A 22658-nucleotide genomic window follows, 5' to 3' on the forward strand; every position below is an offset into this window, starting at 1 on the left:
GAAGCCGTGGTACATTTTGAATGTAGGGTCTAATTGAATGCTCCGCCTATTAGACTTGTACCTTCTAACCCAAAGATAAATTCACGGTTGGGCAGGTGGGAATGAAGAAGTGGTAACTATAGGAGGAAGAGACCTTGGGGAGGATGGGAAAGAAATTAGGTCGGAGTACAACTCAATACACATCCAGACTATTTACTGTGCAAAAAAAAATCAAACATGAAAAAGTAACACACTGAAAAAGAGACCTCATTTAACTGAAACGTGTGACGAGTCTCCACACCCGTGTTACCTCGAGATACTTGCCAGCTTGAAAGCATGAGTGCCGTGAGAAAGAGGAACTGCTCCCATTAAGTCTATTTTTGTAAATAGATACTTTTTGGAAAAGGGATGTTCAAGTACATTGCTTAATAAATACCACTGATGTGCCAATTCTTTTCGCCATATTCTTTACTTGCTGAAAGTTCAAAACCATGAACATAAAGCAAAACAAAAAATTTGCAGAACTTGTGGTTTGCATTGTGTGATCTTTTGTAACGTGACAATCCATGAACAACATCTTTCATTTTCAAATACTGTACCTTTCGATTGGAAATGGTTACAAAGGTTATTCAAGGACTAGTTTTAATATTTAGTAAAAATCCAATGTAATGGTAAAGTCACATTTTTATGAATATTTAGGAAAATCAACTTTTAAAAAGTTATCTTTTACCTGATTGAACCTCTAGGAGACTAATAAGCATTAGACTACTGACAACTGGTCGGCCAGTTCTCAGTCTTAATGATGTGTGAAAACTGCTCCCAGAGTAGAACAATGGCTACGGTTTTGATTACAGGATGTACCCGGTGTGTGGTATTTGATCCCTATCAGCCTAGGAAGGACATTTGGGGTGGAGCCAGGAAGCTCATGAACTTGAAAGGGACACATGTGACTTGTCGAGTCATAGTTTAGTGTACAGAGAAACCTGAAGAAGGGAAAATCTTTGTCCCCAAGTACTACACTAGCCAGACTGGCTCCGGACACAGTGGGAGGAAAAAATATCCCAGAACAGGTTTGGAGAATGCACATGGGAGGGGACTACTCTCTTCCCGTGCCACACCTCTGGGTGAACACAAAGGTTCTGTAAAAGAGAAGGAGGATTTCCCTATTTTGGGTTTTAAGAGTGAGGGGTACGGTGGGATTGTTTGCAAAATGACAAACAGGAACTGCTGAAAAGGTGGATATAATCAGAACTGGGCGGAATTTTGCTACACGGAACTCCGCGAAGTGACAGAAAAACTCTGCGGAGTTCGCAAGTGGCAGAGTGCAGTGCGGACTGCTGTTCGCGCTGGTTTTCCTGCCGCTCGGGTAGAAAATCTACCTGAGCGGTAGCACGCGCTTGCGAACTTACCGAGCGCGAGCGGAGAAAAAACTCTGCTGCACTACGCAAAGCGTAGTTTTCTGCACTCTGTGAGCTCCGCGGAGCGAGAAGTGCAGAAAACTCTGCAAACTCCGCGAACGGAGCGGAGTTCACTGCCCAGGCCTAGATATAATTGCCTTGAAAATAATTCCTGTATCTCTGGAAGATCATCAGTGATCTATATCCTGCTTGCTGTAATGTGAGAGGAGCCCCAAAGGACTGGACTTGCCTCATCTTGTACCCAGTACAAAGTAGTGTACATCATGTGCCAGTGGGTGACCTCCTTTGTGACCACAGAGCCACAGCAAGCTGCAAGAGGCGTTTTACCTAAAGTGACAAGTAGATCAGTGCCAACTAGACCTGGACTAGACTTTGCTGGTGGCCTCGGATGGAGTGCGTCCTGGCCCCCTTAGTGCTGTCCTTGAAGTCTTGGGAGCATTAAAAAGTGAGCGAGAGGAGCAGGTCCTGAAACCATGTAAATTTGTAATGTAGACATTTTTTGTAGTTCGAGGACCTTTAAAGCAGTCAGATGGTCCTTGCAGCAAATGTGTCCGATTTCGATGCACCTTCCTCAGATACAGCTTCAGGCTTGCCCGGCTAAAGCATTTTGTGCTCCATTCAAAAAACAGACTTAACTCAGAAGGCAAAATCTTTGACCAGGATGAACCTGCTTGGTGTACCTGTCCTGCGCTCCATTGCACTCAGCCTCAAATCACACCTAGGTCTAGGTCTACCTCTTTCATTGACTAAAATTGCCATGTAGTTCTTTTTGGAGCTCTTTTTATTAAAAACTGTAAGAATTCATACCTCCAGTTCCCCAGGTTGGGTTTTTGTCGTTTTGGTGTAAATTTTCCCTATTAAATTTTACTCTATATTTTTTATTCAGTTTGTATTTTTTATTGTTTGGTGTTTTGGCTTTATTACTGTTTTTATAGCAAAAATACTTTAAACACTGCCCTAAATTAAGCCTGCCCGCTCTGTGCCATAGCCACCACGGGGTTGACCTCACGTTAATTTACTGACTTTAGGGTTCACCGTGACAAGTTAGTGTCATTATTCCTGCCCAACCCAAATAACAAACCACTTTCTTCTGCCATAAACAAATGAACCAATAGGATTCCTTTAAACACTGCTCCCCCCAATACCAGACCATCTTACCTTTACCTCCCTGGTGAGGGTCATGTGTACCAGAAGAAATAACAGGAACGTGATAGGGAGCTGTGGAAGAAATATATGTCCTCTAATAGCACCGGTGCTCATGCAGCTCACTGGGTTGAGCGCCAATGCAGGGACCTGGGTATAAACGGCAATTATTACATTGTCTCGCTTACACAGACCATTCGACCACCAGTGAGGTCCCGAAACGTAGTCATGGATTCGACCTATCCGCACCACTGCATAGCGTCACAATAAAACCCGTCACTCAAGAAACAGGGTGCAATTCACATATATCCAAACACAGTCACTGCATGTCATGCTTACTTTTTTACATTAACCAGACAATTCTGTTACATATGAAATGTCAGATTTACGTTAGTAAGTTTCTCAATTCGTATAGAGTTCCGCCATAGAAAAAACTAAATGCTACTCACCACGCTGATGTGCTCATAACATTTGTTGAACTTCATACTCGCCAGGGGTGCAGGTTGGACGAGCGCCCTGCAAGAGAAGCGTGGAGAATTATTGAAGTGGTTGTGAGGACTGAAGGGGCGTCACGCAGGAAGGGGCCAGCGGGCACACGGTGCGCATGCCGGTGGCTGGATGCGCAGGGCTGCAGGAAGCCTGCAAGGTGCTGCGCCGGGATCCCGGCTACCTGTCTGAACGAAGCTGGGGCTAAGAATAGCTCTGAAGTCATCGCTGCCCAGGGCTTCACCAGCCGCATCAGAAGGGGAGGAACCGAAAATAGCACCCTGCCTAGACGCCTCCATCACTGCAATAACCAATTCCAGCCTGCACGTCCAGAACCAGGGGGAGAAGCCGGCAGAACAAAGAGCCCTCTCCCCCCTCCCACAAGGACTGCAAAATCAGCTCTGCATTACATAATGCGACTGCAAAAAGACTGCTTCTCAAAAAAGGAAATCCCCACCATAGCTGTCTGTCCCAGACGGACCTGGAATGTTGAGCAAACAGTGAGGGTGCATTCAGATCACGGCTGGGGGGGCACCGGAGGCGCAGGATTTCGTAAACTGGCATTCTAAGAAAATACCCGCAGAATACTTTTGTAACAAAATGGACGTTTCCCCGAATTACTGCTCCACACCGATCCGGAATGCTTCTGTCGTGACGAAAAAAAATCTTTAGCTTAAAACCAAAATCAAAGAATTTGTGCATTTCGAGTACACTGGGTCCAATTGCTTTCTGCATTTTGTTAAGAAAGATCTGCTCATTTGTACGAGGGAGCCATTCATTCCATGACACAGGGAAATGATGGCCACTCAATACCTGTGCTTTCCACAAGGGAAAAAGATACATTTCCACAAGTAAAAAACACATGCATGTGAACACCCCCAATTGAGTATTTAAGAGTGCACTTACAAGAAATATTATCTATGCATCTGCACGCATACTGCTTGCAAGAGGGCAGCCGCCGGTGTCCTCAAATACACTCTGCCAGCCTCTGAGGACAGAGGGATCTCCGCTCAGAGCTGCACAGAGCATTGGGTGCACAGAGAAAGAATCTCGCTGAGCGGTGCAGACCCAGCGCTCGGGCAATGCAACCCCCGGCTGGATGACTAGGTGCCGGTGCATCCCTGCAGAACAGGGGTCGGGAGGGGGTGCTGCCCCGGGAATCAGCGAAACCCGGCGCAGGATGGTGCACCTGGAAGAAGAGTAGGACATTCAGGGGCTGTGCATACTCACGGCAGAGAGGAACTCTCATGGCCTTCCCATGGTGCCGGGGACGCACTGCCGCTTCTCGGCGGACAGCGGTGGAGGGGACCCCGGGGTCGGCGCGCCGCACACTGCCTCCAGAGGCAGCCTGCTCCGCACACGGAGAAACAAAGAGATAATTCTGCCTGCTGGCCGCTGCAGAGGCAGACTGCTTACTCGGCAGCAGCAGCTCAGGGTGCCCCCCACCCTATATTCACGTCTGGGAGCCCAGCCAATCACGAGCCCAGCCGAGCCTGCTGCTTCCCGCCCCAGCCCCGCCTTCTCAGCGCGTGCGTCCTCGGATGCACCCGGCATTTCCTAATTTAGCTTGGTGCTAGGCTCCGTCCCCATCTGGTCCTTCCCCGCCCTTATACTCGCATCGTAGACTGCACTTTACTCAAGTCCTTGCAAAATGCGAAAAAAAGCCGGCTCTGAGGCAGCCCATGGCTAATGTGGTGCCCGCCAGTTACGAGACAGCACTGGAAGGGGGCGCTGTAATAACCTACCGACAGTAAAGGTCGTCTGAGGAGAGCGGAGCAGGCGCGCCGGCTTTTTTCCCTTTTTTGTGCATGTCCATGGAAAGAAAATGCTGCTCACGTTTACTTGTGTGCTGTTTTTCTCGATTGTTAGACTGTCATTGTCTCTTTCTTTGCCACTAGTCTCTGACAGTGCAGATTATGTTTTAGATAGGCATATATCACGGCTGCAATACCGTATTTCTTTACATCAAAGTGTGGTTTATCGTTCAGGACTTGTTTTCATCGTGATATGAGCTAAACCATCCAGAGATCGGTGCACCATGAAAAATAATACTAGGGGTTGTATTGTATTGTATTGAGCACACCAAATATACTATCTAACTTTTCAGAAATATATTGTCTGATTTGCCCGACTATAGTCTATTAAATCGATGCATGGTAGGAATACAGCATTTGGGTGTAGTGAGCCATCCGGCCACTACGGTATATTGTAACGGCATTCCCCAGAGGGGCCGTGCTCGGCCCAGAGGAAATAAATAAAGGAGCGAAGATCGCTCGTGGTCCAAGCACGTAACTCCACTAGAGCCCTGTGTGTATGTGTGCTGCGCCTTTTACCAAATAGCAGATTAGCGAGGGGCCTAGCGAGATGTTCGCGATCTCTACAGTGGCGACGAGGAGCACTTACCTCACGGCATAAGTGCAGTGCTACTGGGGTGTCGAGCCAGTGCAGGACAAGCTGGGTAGTGTTGCACGGCCCTGATGGCGGCGGTTCCCAGTAGGGGAAAGGCAGTGGCAGAAGGAGCGTTGCTGAGGCCTGCATTGCAAAGTGCTGCGGAGTGGCACCCACAATACAAAGGGTGGCTGCATGGAGAAGCTCTGGTTTATTGCCACTGAGGACATGCTGAGGGGCAGGCGCGCACGCCTATTGGGCTCTAAGGGCTTCAGTCCTTCCCGTCATGTGTGTCAGCCCGGCTGAGACACCTTCCCGGGCACACACACTGCAGCACCTGAGTACTTCACAGGTCTTTAACCCCTATTGGCCGACGGAGCCCCGCCCACCCTTTAGAGCGCCCGCACCGCAGCGGAAAAACCGCAGCGGTTAAGACGTTAAAAGGCCATTTACTTGCTAACGAGTCTTTGTTGTGTTTTCACCCTTTCTTGGAGCCCCTGCATCTCCATTCTGCATATTGCTGGAAGAATCAGCCCCCCCGAAATTTTTTGTAGCCCCCCCCTGAAATTTGTCTCTAGTTGCACCTCTGCCGAGGGGTGTGGTCGAGGTTCGGTATAAGCTGAGGTGAGCCGGGAGTGGCCGTGTGCGGCTGACTGTGCAGAGGCGAGAGAAGGCCGGTACCACGTAGCCTGTCAAGCAGACACTCGCCATGGTGAAATAAGGAGTGAAGAAAAGGAAGGTGGAGGCCCCAGGATAGCTGTGTGAGGGCTGAAAATAAAATAATAAAAAGAAGAAAAGTCAGGGCATGTGTCTTGTAGCTGATGGCACTACATGTGTAACTGAGAGAAGAAGTGCCTGGAAAAAAAATGAAAGTAGAATAAAACAAAGAAAGTAAAGACACTGAGAGAAAAGTGGGAACACTGGAAGGCGGAGAAACACAAAAGTAGTATCAGAATGTTGGTGCAGGCCCCATATGACCAAGAACCTACTATTGGGTGATGTGCTCATTTATCACTTGCCACACTACCACCTTTTAGCCAACAACCTGACTGTGACAGCGGCGCCGAGATGGAGGAAGTGGATAGGAAGGCTAGAACACTACTTTTGAGCCTTGCACGAAATGGACAGCGACGTAAAAAGGTCAACCATGCTAAACATGGGAGGTGATGAGCTGGATGAATGATTACTCGATCTACCGAAAATTAGCAATAATAATGACTATGATGCAGAGGTGGCCACTTTGAACAGATACTTTGATCCACAATTAAATCCGGATTATGAACACTTTAAATTAAGGCAGGCTCGTCAAAAAGTAGGGGAGTTGGTAGACATGTTTTTTGTGTGCTTACGAAAATTGGCCAGCACATGTACCGGCATCGACAAGCATGTGAAAATAAGAGAGCAACTAATTCAATTATGCTGTCCTTCCAACTTAAGGAAACTAATCCTCTGCCAGCCACGCGTATTGCTTGATGAAATCCTCATAATGGGTAGATCCCACAAACTGGCCGATGCAAAGGCCGGGAGAAGAAATCGGCACTAGTCCGCACCGCAGTAGCGCCGGCGCAATAGTCCCCGGTGAAGATCTAGGAAGAACGTATTGACACCATATGGAAATGGTCTGGCAGAGGAAGAGGAAGGACGAGGAAGGACAGCAGAAAAATCGAGTAGGAGCTGTGGTTTTCCCAGTCATCCCCTGAGAGGTTGTTCAGCAAAAGGGAAAACGTGTTTAAACAGTGGGAAACCAGACCATTTCGCAAAAGCATGCCTGGTGCACGTGGCAAACCAGTGGTGGGGGAAAATTTAAGAAATTCAGAAAGGTCAAGTTTGTCTCTGAAGGAGAGGAAAAACAGAGTGCGACGAGAATGGTGTGCCAACAAATACAAAGTCTGGAAGAGGAAGAGGACCATCAGGGTGCAGTGTTCACAGGACACAGCAACCAAAAGAAGAGACCTCTGCCAATATGTAGTGTGAGCATAGAGGGTACACCAATAGCAACTCTTATTGACCCTGGTGCATCAGTGAATATTCTGGATGCTGAGCAGTATCTTCAACTAGAACCGCAACCCCCGTTGGTGAGAACCAAGACGAAGATAAACAACTATGGAGGTGCTCCTCTGATACGTCTCCAAGGAGTCATAGAGGTGGAAGTGTGTCATGGGAAGGTGGCGCTGTGGATCAAGTTTCACGTCATGAAGGAGACTGCTGAGGGTATCGCCCTTAGTGATATCCCTAAAACCAAAATAGCTTAAGGCAATAAGATTGTGTGTGGTCATGCTGTTACGGAATAAGGCAATCAGGAGAGAAAGGCACATCACCTTGATGATAGACAAGTTTATGACCGACATCAATGGAGCCAAATGGTTCTCTAGGGTGGAACTCAACTCGGGGTATAATCAACTCATACTGGATGAGGCCAGTCAATACATTACCGCATTTTCATCCATCTGAGATGAGGAGTTATAAGAGGCTCAGCTTCGGGATACCATCCGCAGCAGAGGTTTTCCAGAACACGATAAGAGAAGCGCTGTCAGGACTAGTGGGCGTGATCAACCTGAGTGACAACATTCTGATCTTTTCAAATACCTTGGAGGAGCATCACGCCCGGCTGAGGGCCACTCTGCAGCGACTCGTTGACCAAGGACTCACACTCCACAAGAGTAAAAACTCTTTTTACACCAACGAGGTCGACATTTTGGTTATAGATTCTCAAAGGAGAGTCTTCAAATTGACCCCACCAAAGTAGAGGCTATCTGAGAGGCAGCAATTCCCCAGAACCCAATAGAGATGCAGAGTTTCTTGGGAATGGTCAATTACTTGCGGAGGTTCATTCCCCAGCTGGCTACCATCTCTGAACCATTAAGGGCGTTAACCGAAAAGAACACACAGTGGGAGGGGACAAGCACAGCTGCCCAGGCACTCAGAGAGGTAAAAGGAGCACTGCTTCGAGGAGCCACGGAAGCCTACTTCAGATCCGGAGGCCGGATTAAACTCATCGTGCACAACAGTCCAGTGGGGCTGGGGGCTGTCCTCTTACAACAAAACACTGCCAGGGAGTGGATGCTCATCGCATATGCCAGTCGGGCACTGACTGCTGTGGAAACCCGGTATGCCCAAATCAAAAGGGAAGCCCTTGCTATTCGGTGTGCATGTCAACATTTTTGCATTTACCTTTGTGGAAACCAATTTCAAGTGATCACGGATCATAAAGCCCCAGTGCCTTTGTTCAGTGGAATGGCGAGGAATGGACCGACATGAATTGAGAAATGGGTGGTACAGCTATGCAATTTTAACATTTCATACCGGCCAGGTGTGAATAATCCGGCTGATTACCTTTCAAGACACCCTCTAACAGAGAATCCCCGGCTGCAAAAGGAAACTGTTGGTGGGGTTGAAGATTTCAAACAGTTAATAACTGAGAGTGCCTGCTCCTGTGCAGTGTCAATAGAGGCGATGGTGGAAGCAACTCAAGAGTACAAGTGCATCAGAAGAGGGAGAGGGGTGGTCAAGGCACACAAGTGGAAGGATTTCTTGACAGGAGTGAGCAGTCTCATTGAATAGGAGAGAGAAGTCAGAACGAGTATGTGGCGATGCCGTTATGAACTTAGTGAGAGCTCAGAAGACCTCCTGCTGAGGAGACAACACATCGTAGTGACTCTGAGTCTGTGGAAACGCACAGTGGAGCTGGCTCACCAAGGACATCAGGAGCTGGCCAAGATCAAGGCACAGTTACGCTCTAAAGTCTGGTTTCCCGGCATGGATCAAATAGTTTGAGGAGATCATGCATGGATGCCATTCCTGCTTAATCACTGGGGCAGAGGCAGCGACAGCCCCAGTCATCACTGAAGAACCATGTGACAAACCAAGGTTAAAGGTAAAGATGGATTTCTGGAGTTTACTGGTTGGACAGATAACTTTTGTGATGATCGACAACGCCACCAATTTCCCAGCGATGGAACTCATCCGATGCACGGTTTTGAGTGCGTCAAGCCAGCTTCAGAAAAAATATTTGCCATGTTGGGGCTGCCAGACGAGGTGAAAACAGATAACAGGCCACCATTTCCTGGTAGGAATTTAAGGAGTACCTCCAACAGACACAGAAAAAATCACTCCCCAATGGCCCTAGGCGAATGGGTAAGTGAAAAGATTTATGAGGACATTGAACAAGGCCCTTAGGATAGGTGTGGATCAAGGAGTGGAGTTGAAGGTGTGCATACAACAATTCCTGAGAGTGTATCGCCAAAGGCCTATTCTACTATTGGATGTGCTCTGAGTGAACTCCTCATGTAGAGGTCTGTAAGAGACCTAGTGCCGGTGAGCTCAGAGTGGGCACTGGCAAATTTGGACAAGGAAGCAGCCCAAAGCAAGAGAAAGACAAACATCGAGTGGGCGAGTAAAATAAGAACTACGAAGGAGCCTGCCACAGGACTAGGAGATAAAGTTGTAATCAAAGACTTACACACTGGTTGGAAATTCAGGACTCCTTTTGAAAAAGAGGTATAGGATGTAGTTGGAATTAAAGGAACCATGGTCACAGCCCAGAGAGGGGGTCTGGTGATATTGCAAAATATGTCATGGTTCAAGAGAGCAATGAGTGAGACTGATTCATGTGAAAACCCTGAACATGATACATCGCTAGTCATAAATCATGGGTGACTGGGAGCCCGAGGCCAGTTGCGAGGATGACAATAGCCGTGATCAGAGTCAAGGTCATGTATCCACCTGGGATGTCACTACTGCCCTGGAGAGCTAATTATCCAAGTTGAATGTTCCTGAAACTCAACGAGGTCATCCATATTGTCTGAGAAAAAACCAACGGCTGAGCGGCTTTGTCTGCTGAGGAAGAAAATCAGTGACTAAGGAAAATCCTGGTTTCTGAACCATCTAGAACAGGTTTTTTTTCATTTCATGGTTTGTAATTTTTAGTTTGGCTGCCGTAAAAGTTACGAAGGGTCGTAGTGAGCCTTCCAGGCACTACAATATATTGCAACAGCATGCACCAGAGGGCTGGACTCGACCCGAGGATATAAAAAAAGTGCAAGGATCACTCGTGGTCCAGGCACACAACTGCACTAGATTTCTGTATGAATGTGTGCTGCGCCTTTTACCAAATGGCTGATTAGCGAGAGGCCTAGCGAGATGTTCACAACATCTACATTGGAATCCACCAAACCGCGGGTTAAACGGCTGAGCGAATATATCAACAGCATGTCTCCACTTTAGAATCAAACGTTTTTAGGTCTCGTAGCGATACAGCGCGTAAGCGCTGTACTCGCCGAGATCTATTGTTACTGACTCTGCTTCCCAGGAGACAGCACCTGGCCGCGCGCATCTCGCTAAAGGCAATCGGCGCTGGCCACGCGCGCGTGAACGCGCTCGCCGTGGCTGTCTCCTGGGAAGCGCAAACATATACAGGCACACCTCCCCCTGCATGCATGCGCACACACATACACAAGCACACATACACGCACGGAGAGACAAAGCCCCCCCCTCCGCCCCCCACCCCTCCGCCGTCGCGCACACAGACACACACACATGCACACATACAGGCATCCCCCCCTTCCCCGCTCACCGACACTCCGGACTTGTGCAGCCTCCGACCCCGGGCATGGGAGCCCCACGTCACCACTGCTCCTCCAGGCACTCCGTGGGCGCGGGCTTCACAAAACGGAAGTCCCGCCCCCACCAGAGGTTTCGTTTTTAGGAGTGCGCGCGCCGTAGTGTCCTCCTCCGTGGATCCAATAGGTCACAGAGACTCCCCGCACAGAAGCAGGCCCGACAACACCAGGCACAAAGGGGGAAACCAACGCACCCAGAGTGGTAAAAAATCAACCGCAAACCTCCCAGAAAGCAGCAGGCAAATACAGACAAAACCTGTTGCCTGAAGCCCCTCTAGGAATAGACCAACCCACACCCACAGTACGGCGCACCAACAGAAGCCAGACCCATAGCACAGCAACCGGAGACAGTGACGCTGCAGGATAACCACGTGGGGTGCATGCATGAGCAAGTCCACCAAAACCGGAACAGTGGAGGCTACGAGCTGTAAGGCGACAGAACCAACGCACCCAGAACCATAATGCACACCGCACCATGTACAAGAAAGTCAGAGCGAATCCCAAAAAGAGGAACACACAAGCCGCACACCGTCAGCCAGAGGGAAGGGAGAGCATGCGGAAACATCCAGGACCGGGACCCCCTGAGGCAAAGGCAGCAGCCCACAACCCAAGCCGGGCAAGCAAGGTAAATCCCCCCAGCCGAGCCCGCCTGCGCAGGGCTGCAACAGGAGAAATCCCCATACACCATAGCCCACAAAGGCAGGGCAAAGCGCCCAAGACGCGAGCAACTCGGGGCTTCTCCCGTCTCGTGGCCCCCTCGGAGCTTGGTGCATGCTGGGTCGGTGTTATATATCATGACAATAACTGATTTATGCTATGCCCTTTGAATTGTGTTTTGCTGAATTCAAATGAAAATGAAATGATGATTGTGATATAATGATGGGTGCTAGACAAAATTAGTGGGTTTGTTGTTGAAGGGTTTCTCATCCTAGGGGGTTTAGGGGTATTGAACCTCCGGTCCTGTGCACCATAGTCTGGCTTACATTATTCCAATAATTACATTGGTGCAGTCCCAGTTGCCTTAATCCCCGTGAATTGTTTGAATTTTACGTCATCTCGACGTGGACTTCTCAGCAGGAGCTTCGGGCACCGGCACTCTTTCATTTACAAATTAAGCACTGCCGGTTGTACTACTGTGCCCCCCTGTTGCACAGTGCCCACGTGCTGCTGGTGCACAGCCCAGGTCAAACCAGAGTCCACGAGACCGAGCGCTCCCTTGAACCCCGACTTCCTCTCTCTCTCTCTCGAGTCGAGACATCTGTGTTTTGAAGGCTCGCTCCGGCTGAGGGGATGCGTTCGCCAGCTGTGCGCTGCTCGTTTCCTCTTCGAATAACTGTGCTATGATGTCAGTCTGTAAAATACAATTCCGGAGATATCCAATGTTGCTGTGATGGCCCGCCTGGGCTTTGTGAATAATAACTGCGTCAGCCCTGTGGTGAGGTGCATCATTAGAGCTGTGTGAATGATAACAGCTGTGAGCAACAGCATACTCTTGCACACACTCAAACTGCTCACCAATTCAAAGTTTACTAAAAAATGTATGCAACGCATTGTCATACACAATGCCAATAACTCAAACTCTAATGCTGCGAGACCTATTGCATTGAAAATGCTTGTTTATTAAGCAGTGACATATCATTGAACACAGCTGGGCTGCCTACATCCACCGGCCGGCAGAGCATAGTCTGACAACATTGAAACACAGGCATGGGGTCTACATCCTGGAGGGCGACCTGGCGAGGATAAACTGACGGCCAGATGGCGCAACCAATTCTCGTGGTTGTACTGCATTTTATAAAAAAGGAAAAACAAACACTAACAAGAAAACAGAAACCTACCCACCCCCTCCAACTCCCCCACCATGAACCCCCCTTCCCCCCCAACCCCCCACTCCGCATCAGCCTTGCCTGTGCCTCCGCCTCTGCCCCCCACCGTATCTCCGCCCTCATAAAGCCTTTCCAATCCCCTTATGAGCTCGCCCTCGCCGGTTCCAACGGGATAAGCTGCAGAATTTGCAGGAACTTGGGGCATGTTACCTCCTGCAGATCTCGCGACAGCAAATGTATAAATGGTTCCCTTAGCTCCGCATACATCTCCCTCTTGCCATCCACACAGAGGGAAAGCCTCTCCATACCTAACAACAACCACAGCCGTCTAATCCAATCTCTCGGGTCGGGGGCAGCAGGGGAGCGCCACTGCGCAAGGATGACTAGGCGTGCGGCCAATAGAGCTAGGGCTATCTGCCTACCCCGCAGGGAGCGCAAGGGGAACGCTTTAGGGTGAGATAGACCTAGCAGCACATACTCCAGGGCCCTGGGAAATGTAATACCAAATGCGTTGTCTATGTCATCCAGAACCACCTGCCAGTAGCGCACTAGCTTGGGGCAGTGCCAGAGCAGATGTGTCAGGGTGCCCGGCACACCGCAGCCCCGCAAACAAAGACTCGGACATTTGGGATCCCACGCGTGGATCCTAGCCGGTGTATGATACCAGTAGGACATCATTTTGTAGGCTGATTCGGCCCCAGCCACATTAGTAGCGGTGTGGTGTGCGCGATAGTGCACCTTGTCCCATTCTTTGCTGTCAGTGGGCAGCCCAACTCCGTCTCCCATCGTACCTGTGCCTTGGTGCGCTGTGTATGTGGACGCGTTATAATTAGGGCGTAGGGTTCGGAAATAAGTCTACGGTCATCTTCCTTAAAGACAACCCAACACTCTAGTTTCGTCATGGGGCGGGACATGTCCGCCACGCCAGAAGGCAGTGTGACCCAGTGAGCGACCTGTGAGTAATGGAAGGAACCTGACTCGCGCAGTGCAAAGTATTCTCGACGGAGAGAGGAGAACGGGATCAGCCCCTCCGGCTGGAAGAGGTGGCCCACCCTCTTACAGCCCAGCTCCCTCCAGCGCTGAAACACCGGTGAGGCGCAGCCCAGGGGAAACTCCGGGTTGTCCACTATAGGCGTCAGAGATGACGGGAAGGTGGTCCAACCCCGCCTGCATGCCAGCCGATCCCAAGCATCCATCGTTGGAGAGGTGACCGGCGATGAGTATAAGCCCCATGCCCTGTGTTTACGTGGGAGCCACAGTTCACGCCAAAGGTTGCGGCCCGCCACCGTCTGGTCCATAAATAGCCAGTGTTTGCTGGACATTGGTCTGTTCCATTCAAGGATAAAGCGCAGGCAAGAGGCCTGATAGTATGCCTCTACGCAAGGGAAGCCCAGGCCACCCTCATCTCGGGGGGCCGTAGCCCGGGCGAATGAACCCGGGGACGCTTATGATTCCACAAAAATGTGGTGAGCAATCTCTGCAATTTCTTCAGTGTTCCCGGTGGGGGGTGCGGGAGGATCGTCATCTTTATCGCTGCCAGTCGGCCGAACCAGGCCAGCTGCAACCGGGACCAATCCGAGACAGATTTGGCCGTCTGTTCAAGCAGGAGCCTGTAATTGAGGAAAACAGTATGCGGAATCGTGGGTGCTAAACGAATTCCCAGGTAGGGAATGTCCGTGTGGACCCACTGGAAGTCAAAGTCCCTCTGAAGGTCTCGAACATCCTCCGCCGGCACTGAGAGGTTGAGGATTTGGGATTTGAGGAAGTTGACCTTGAAGCCGGCCACCGCCCCGAACTCCTGGAGCTCGCGGGAGAGGTGCCACAAAGAAGAATGAGGTTGGGTGAGCGACAGGATCACGTCGTCAGCGTAAAGGCTCACTTTGTGATCTTCAGCACCAAAGCGGATCCCATGTATGGCCGCATTGTCCCGGAGGCGTTGAGCAAATGGCTCCATGTAGAGCGCGAAGAGCAAGGGCGACAGTGGGCAACCCTGTCGCGTCCCGCGCGTGATGGAAAAATGCTCCGATCGGTATCCATTGACCCTCACAGCCGCTCTAGGGGAGTCGTAGAGGCAGCGCTCCCAGTTGACATAGGTGTCTCCCAGCCCAAACGTTTTCAGGACTGCGAACAGGTATGACCAGTCGACTCGGTCAAACGCCTTCTCGGCGTCTATAGAGAGGAAGAAGGCCTGCGTACGGGAACGGTGCACCGAGCCCATCAGGTGTAGGAGCCTCTTGGTGTTCTCACCCCCCTGTCGCGCGGGACGAATCCCACCTGATCAGGCTCAATGATTCCGTCCATGAACGGCTAAGGCGCGCAGCCAGGATACCGGAGAACAATTTCATGTCAATATTGAGGAGCGAGATGGGGCGGTACGAGCTGCACTCCTTGGCATCCTTTCCTGCCTTGGGGATGACCGTGATGACAGCCTCGGCCATGGAGGGAGTCACCCTCCCTGTCTCCCTGAAGGAATTGAAGAGGCGCGTCAAGAAGGGTGCAAGCACCCCACAAAACTTCTTGTAAAAAGTGGCCGAGAAGCCATCGGGCCCCGGCGACTTGGCCGTCTTCAAGCGCGAAATAGCAGAGATAACCTCTTCAATGCGTATCTCCGCGTCGAGAGACTCTGCCGAGCTCTCGGAGAGGGGCGTGATTCCGCAGATTGCCAGGTAGGCCTGGACCTGACCGGGTTCGGGGGGCTCACATGTATACAGCGTGTGATAAAAGCGCTGAAAGATCGCTGCTATGTGGCCATCCGCCGTCCGTTCTACTGCATGTGCGTCCCTAATAGCCGGGATGGCCGCCTGCTGCGTGCGGGCCCTCAAGCGGTGCGCCAGCATCCTGCCCCCTTTATCGCCACTAAGATAGAACTTGTGGCGCAAGCGCAAGAGTGCGTATTCCGCGCGGTCAAGGTCTAGATGCTTAAGCATGCGCCTTTTTGTCTCAAGCTCTCTCCAGACCCGTTGCGCCCCGGTTCGCTTGTGGATTGCCTCCAACCCCTGCACATCACGCTCAAGCTCCTCCTGTTTCTCCTTTAGCTAGCGACGCCGAGACCGCTATACAGTCGCCCCTCACCACTAATTTAAGCACTTCCCATACCGAGCTTAGTGACATGCCGTCCACATCGTTAGTGGCGAGGTAATGTGTGATCGTGTCTCGCAGGCGCTCCACCACTGAGGCGGAATTGAGGAGAGAGTCGCGCAGACGCCAGCCCCCGGGCGATCGCAAGCCGCCGCCCCTCGCCACCCTCACAGAGATAAGAGCGTGATCTGATAAAGAGCGGGGGGCAATCTCCACCGAAGAGAGCTGGGGCATTAGGGAAGCAGAAGCAAGGAAGTGGTCCAGGCGCACGTAGGTCTTATGGGCCACAGAGTAATAGGTGTAATCGCGCTCTAACGGGTGGAGGGTACGCCAAACATCATGGAGCCCCCGTTCCTGTAGCCACAGCAGACCCCCTTTGGATATGGCCCCAGTTTGGTGCGAGCGTGCTTCTGACCTATCGAGGGACGAGTCCATAACCATATTCAAATCACCCCCTATCAGTACCCAGGGGTCAGGAGATGCTAGAGCATCCGCAAGAACTGAGGTCAGGAAGGGTTCCTGCTGTACATTGGGAGCATAGAGGGAGCCCACTGTAAGGCGTGTGTCGCCCCATTGGATCCTGACAGCTAGAAATCAGCCCTTGCTATCCACCACCTGAGATAGTATTTTACAGTGCGCTTTCGCACTGATCAGTATCGCTACTCCCTGTTTCTTCGTAGTGCAGGAGGACCACATTTGAATTGGAAAACGTCTATCTCTCATCCTCTTGGTATCCTTGGAAAGGAGATGCGTTTCTTGCAACAAACAGATATCACTCTCCGCTCCCTCCAATAGTGACAAAATTGCTGCACGCTTAACTGGGATATTAAGGCCCCGTACATTCAAACGAACAATTTTCAGATCCTTCCCCATCGTAAAAGCAAAATACAGATAGCTCCTCTAAGGCTGGGCACACCACAACTGGACAGCAGATCATTCAATTTCAAAATGGAGGCATTTAACGGCTGATGCGAAGTCCCCCCCCTCCTAAGCCCCCCCGACCCGACTTCCCACCACCCCCGCAGGAACCACCCCAGAAACAAAACCCCCAACAGTCTGACAGCACCCTCCCACATAGTAGACAAGAGGAGGGAACAATAGTCTGTCACAGAAGTCCAAAGGGCTGGGGGCATGGACTTAACCCCACCAGCCACCCAGATCCTGATACCAGCTCTGTATTTTCGGGGAACATGGCACTACATTACCCATCAAGGTCCATACTTCAGGTCCCTCCGACGCCAGCAATCATCCTGCAGAGATCAAGCGTTCAAAGGCAGAGATCAGGACCCCTCCGGAGTCTCCGTCACCCTCGCCACAGAGGCCACTGCCGCCTCTCTCTCCTTTAGGCTAATGGATAAATCCGGACCTGAGGGTTTCGCTGGTTTGCCCAATGTCTCCACTCCGTGGAGCGCCGCCGCCGCCTCGATGGGGAGGATGAGGCCTCCGTCTGGGCCTCAATAAACAACAAAAACGCCAAAATCTGGAATGAAATTCTACAACCGTGAATTACGGAAAAAGTTGCTTAGATTGAAGCAAAAACAACTCGTTTGCCATTAACACCATGAAGGTTTTATTCCTATTTATAACATGATCATTTGATGTATTTCGCACATTATTTGTCGTGCTTGGGAAATAACATATACAAAATGCAGAACTGTTATTATGTACAATATTTACAAGAAATATACAATATCAAACATACTTGACCATTCACACTTACACATTCCATACAACAGTGAAAACAAAAACAAAAAGAAGGGTTTGTCCAAACATCGGTGAATAAGTCAGTCCTAAATATTACTTTTCATATTTTGACGTTTTGTTATAGTTCGTATTTTTGACGAGTATTCTCGTAGAACAAAATCAAATACAAAACAAGATTAGGCGTAGCCAGACGTTGGACAAAAAGGTGGTCGACGCGTTTCAAACCCCTATCATTAGGGTGGGGTTCTCCTCAGGACCGGAGTGGTTCTGGTTAAAAAATCACAGCGCATTCAATGGCAGGCCGTAAGATATCCCATAGGGATGTATTCCCCAACAAACGTGACTTCAGCCGCTCGAGGAATCTAGCGGTTTCTAGCAGCCATACCGGCTTAGGAGAAGGATTCATACCTTCAACCGAATCGGAGCAGACACTTAACCAAAACAATCTGCGAGCATCCAGCAGCCAGCTGCACTTCAGCGGCGGCTGAAGTCACGTTTGTTGGGGAATACATCCCTATGGGATATCTTACGGCCTGCCATTGAATGCGCTGTGATTTTTTAACCAGAACCACTCCGGTCCTGAGGAGAACCCCACCCTAATGATAGGGGTTTGAAACGCGTCGACCACCTTTTTGTCCAACGTCTGGCTACGCCTAATCTTGTTTTGTATTTGATTTTGTTCTACGAGAATACTCGTCAAAAATACGAACTATAACAAAACGTCAAAATATGAAAAGTAATATTTAGGACTGACTTATTCACCGATGTTTGGACAAACCCTTCTTTTTGTTTTTGTTTTCACTGTTGTATGGAATGTGTAAGTGTGAATGGTCAAGTATGTTTGATATTGTATATTTCTTGTAAATATTGTACATAATAACAGTTCTGCATTTTGTATATGTTATTTCCCAAGCACGACAAATAATGTGCGAAATACATCAAATGATCATGTTATAAATAGGAATAAAACCTTCATGGTGTTAATGGCAAACGAGTTGTTTTTGCTTCAATCTAAGCAACTTTTTCCGTAATTCACGGTTGTAGAATTTCATTCCAGATTTTGGCGTTTTTGTTGTTTATTCAGTCTAGTTGGACTCAGCCTTTCTGAGGAAAGAGTCAAGGCCCTTTTTGATTCTCCGTCTGGGCCTCAGCACCCTCCAGTCCCAACAGTTCACGAGCCGCCTCCAGGGATTGCACTTGGATCAACTTGCCTTCCACTTGAAGACCAGTCGGAAAGGATGCCCCCAGGAGTAGGGGACCCCTTGTTCACGTAGGAAGGTGGTGATCAGCCGAAAGTCTCTCCGCTTGGCCAGGGTGGATGCCGCAAGGTCTTGGTATAGTACTGGGCGATGATCACAGAACAGAAGAGGAGTGTGCTCGCGTGCTTTCTTCAGAATCCGTTCCTTAAGCTGAAAATCGTGGACACAAACCAAGATATCAGGGGGAGGTGCATTGGATCCACGTGGGAGGCCGACTCTATGGACTCTGTCCAACTGAATCAAACGGAGGTCTTCCTCCTGCAGGACGTGGCGAAAGAGGCTATCGACAAATTCCCGCAGGTCTGTCCCCTCACCTTTCCATGGGACAGCTATGATCCTGACGTTGTTGCGCCGAGATCTATTCTCTAAATCCTCCGCATGCGCCTGCAGGTCTAGGTTCTGCTCCGTGAGGCGTATGACATCCTGTTGAAGCTGATGAATGTCCTCGGCCGTCCCCAGGTCATGCTCCTCCAGAGTTGCGACTCTGTCTCCAATGGCGTCAACGTCCCTCCTCACCTCCCTTAGATCTGAGGCCAGCTGAGTCCGCAACTCCTGGATATCCTCCTTTATGGCCGTGAAGAGCTCTCGCATAAAGGCTTTGGTGGCAGGGTGTTGGACAGGCCTCGTGAAGGGCTCGCTCCCTCCCCGCATGACAGAGCCTGGACACCGGCTCTCCCGGTGCCACCGGAAGAACAACCCCGACGACCCACAGAAGCAACCCGCAACCCGTCCCCTATGGGACGCCTGCTCCCGGACATCTCTGTATCACTGGCCCGGGCCACCGCCAGCACCATTGCCCGGCCCAGCAGCCATCTTGGACAAGGCACCACGAGGCCGCGTGGCCTCAGCTCGACCCCAACCCTGGGCCTGGCCAGGCCCCGACATCCCGGCACCACCATCCACCCAGGAGGTGAACGGACCACTTGGCAGGTCAATGGGAGAGAGGAGTGTCGATGGTTCTCCCCCGCCAGGTGCCGATCGCCCCCAGCCTCCCCGGGCGCTGGCTCCACCCCCCTGCTGGGTGTCTGGACTCTCTCATCCCGGACCTCCCGACCTCCAAGAGCGAGGGTCCGGACATCAAAGGAGGCCAGACCTATAACTGGGGCAGCTCCAGAGCAGGAAGGCAGTTGTATCCTGGAGTCGAGAGACACCTAGAAGAACTCATCCTTGACGGACTGCAGGCGCTGCCGCAGCCCTGCCTTGTGAACCATCGTCCTGCCTGCTGGCGCTGCCGCGGCATTCTGCAACCTTCCTCCTCGTCGGGACCTGCTGGCGCTGCCGCGGCCCTCTGCAACCTACATCGTCTTCGGGACCTGCTGGCGCTGCCGCGGCCCTCTGCAACCTACATCGTCCTCGGGACCTGCTGGCGCTGCCGCGGCCCTTTGCAACCTACATCGTCCTCGGGACCTGCTGGTGCTGCCACGGCCCTTTGCAACCTACATCATCGTCGGGACCTGCTGGCGCTGCCGCGGCCCTCCTCAAGTGAGACTTGCCATCCGAGCCTGCTGGCGCTGCCGCGGCCCGACCTTCCAGAACTCCGAGCTCGAGGATTGTGAGCTATCCAGCAGACCACCTCAATACCAGAAAGATATCAAGACTGTCCCGCTACCCCCTTTCCCTTCCAGAGACTAGAATTGAGTGGACCCTCGTGTCCCGATCTCCCTGTACCGTGATATTTGGCTTCGTGAACTGCATATAAAAAGCCTTATCCTTATCTCTGTGTGGTGTCCATCTGTGGGGGGGAAGTTACTTGTCTGTACGATCGCTGGAGATGGCCCTCACCGGAGGCCTCTCCCCTTGTCCTCGGCCGACCCTCCAGGTCCCCGTCTAACATTGGTGGCCAGCGGCGCGATCCGAACCGACGCGTAATCGTACAGAGAGTAACTCACCCCACGACTCAACCACAATGACAACAAAAGAGAGCAGATCCGCAGAGAAATTCCAGATGGAGAAACTAGAAGAGTACAACCATCGAGAGCTAAAGCAATTTTGCATGGAACTAGGCATTGCTACCACCGGGCTGAGCACGAAAGAGGACTTCAAACACGCCCTAGAATCTTGGGCAGAAACGGGTACGGCTGTACCCCGGAACCAAAACAGCGAGGCACCAGAAACAAACACCACTCCGACGGAAGAAAGGAGAGTGGGTCTCTCCCCGGAAGAGATCCAAGAACGAGAGAAAAGCAGACTCCATGAATTGGAGTTGGCACGGCTCCGGTTGGACGGAGAGCTGAAACTGGCGGAACAAAAGATAAACTTAGAACACTTACGGCTCCGAGAGGAGCGGGAAGAGAAACAAAGGCAGAGAGAACTCGAAGAGAAAAAACTGGCATACGAACACGAGCGCAAGCTAGCAGAAATAGAAATGCGGAAACAGAATAAAGATCTAGGGGTGCCCGAGCGCCCGCACACCCCGGGCACTACCGAACCAAAGGTCCACATCCCCAAGGATGTCGTCAGAGAATATTTTCGGAACGACGACATACAGCAGTGGTTCAAGGCCTACGAGATCGCAATGACCTCCCACCGGATTGATCGAAATGACTGGGGAGCCGGGCTATGGGGGAGGTTCGCCAATGAAGGCCGCAATGCCCTGCTACAGCTCCCGGACCATCAGATGACCTCTTATGACCACATGAAGGCCGCCCTCCTAACTCGATACGGACTCACGCCCGAGATGTACCGTCAGAGGTTCCGCGACTGCAAACGGATCCCGGGTACAACTTGGGTAGAGTATGTGAACTATTTCAGCCGAGCCTTCGAGGGGTGGATCAAGGGCAGCCACGTAACCACCTACGAGCAACTCTTTAACCTCATGGTGTGGGAGCACCTCTCCAACAATTGCTTCGTCGAGCTCAGGCAGCACCTTCTCGACAGTAAATTGACTGAACCTCGGCAGCTCGCCGCTGAAGCTGACCGATGGGAAAGCACTCGAGTGGCCCGGAGTGGGCCGAGTGAACAAAACAGAAACAACCAAGGTCTCCATCGCCCCCGAGGAGGAGCAGGAGGCCAGGGCCGGGGCAGAGATGCCGTCCCGGCAACTCCCGCCAGCAACACCCCGCCCCTGGCCGGTCGGGGAAACCCCCCGATGCGCCCAGGGTTCTGAGCCAACGTTACTTGCCACCGGTGCCAGCGAATTGGACACTATGCCAGCGACCCGAGCTGCCCGAAGAACCAGACTCCCGTGTCCCGCCAGGTCGCTGCCGCCGCGCTAGGAGAGGAGCAAACCTCCGAAGAATATGAAGAGTACGAGTAGGAGCAACCCGAGTGGGAACCTGCCGCCATGACCCTGGCCTGCCTGGGGGAAAGAGACATGATCCCGCGGGCTCCCCTACCCGCCAACACCAGAAAATACAGCCAGTGGGTGAACATAAATGGGCGCAAGGCCGAAGCCCTGCGCGACACCGGGGCCAGTGTGACGGCGGTCCGCTGTCACCTGGTGACCCCGGAATCCTGCCAAACGTTCTTTGCCCCGTCCGATCAGCCGACAATTCAGAGAGCCTGTGTCGGATGGCCTGCGTCCCCTTCGAATGGGGAGGAGTGTCCGGTATGCTAAAAGTGACTGTCCGCGATGATGCCCCCGTGGACTGCCTCCTGGGAAACGACCTCGAGAGTTCCCCGTGGGCGGCCGTTGAGAGAAGAGAGCACCTGGGGATGTTGGGCCTCCTGGACTGGGTGTGCGTAACAACCCGGTCCATGGCCGCCCGTGCCATCCCCAGACCCGAAGAACCCGAATGGCCAGCGCCTCCTCCCCCGATC

At 51.5% G+C, this 22658-nt stretch overlaps 1 protein-coding gene across 1 annotated transcript in view; it reads right to left on the minus strand.

The window, feature by feature from the left end:
- NREP (neuronal regeneration related protein) overlaps positions 1–4536 on the minus strand; it is a 104874-nt gene extending 100338 nt beyond the window's left edge. The window contains exons 1-2 of the mRNA XM_086961014.1: positions 4257–4536; positions 2990–3056 (exon numbers count right to left, since the gene is read on the minus strand). Coding sequence (XP_086817140.1) covers positions 2990–3025 — 36 coding nt within the window. The 5' untranslated portion in view covers positions 3026–3056; positions 4257–4536. The remainder of the gene's footprint in view (positions 1–2989; positions 3057–4256) is intronic.
- Positions 4537–22658: the final 18122 nt, after the last annotated feature.

This window comes from Lissotriton vulgaris, chromosome 3_1 (assembly GCF_964263255.1).
Source record: "Lissotriton vulgaris chromosome 3_1, aLisVul1.2, whole genome shotgun sequence".
Lineage (NCBI taxonomy): Eukaryota > Metazoa > Chordata > Amphibia > Caudata > Salamandridae > Lissotriton > Lissotriton vulgaris.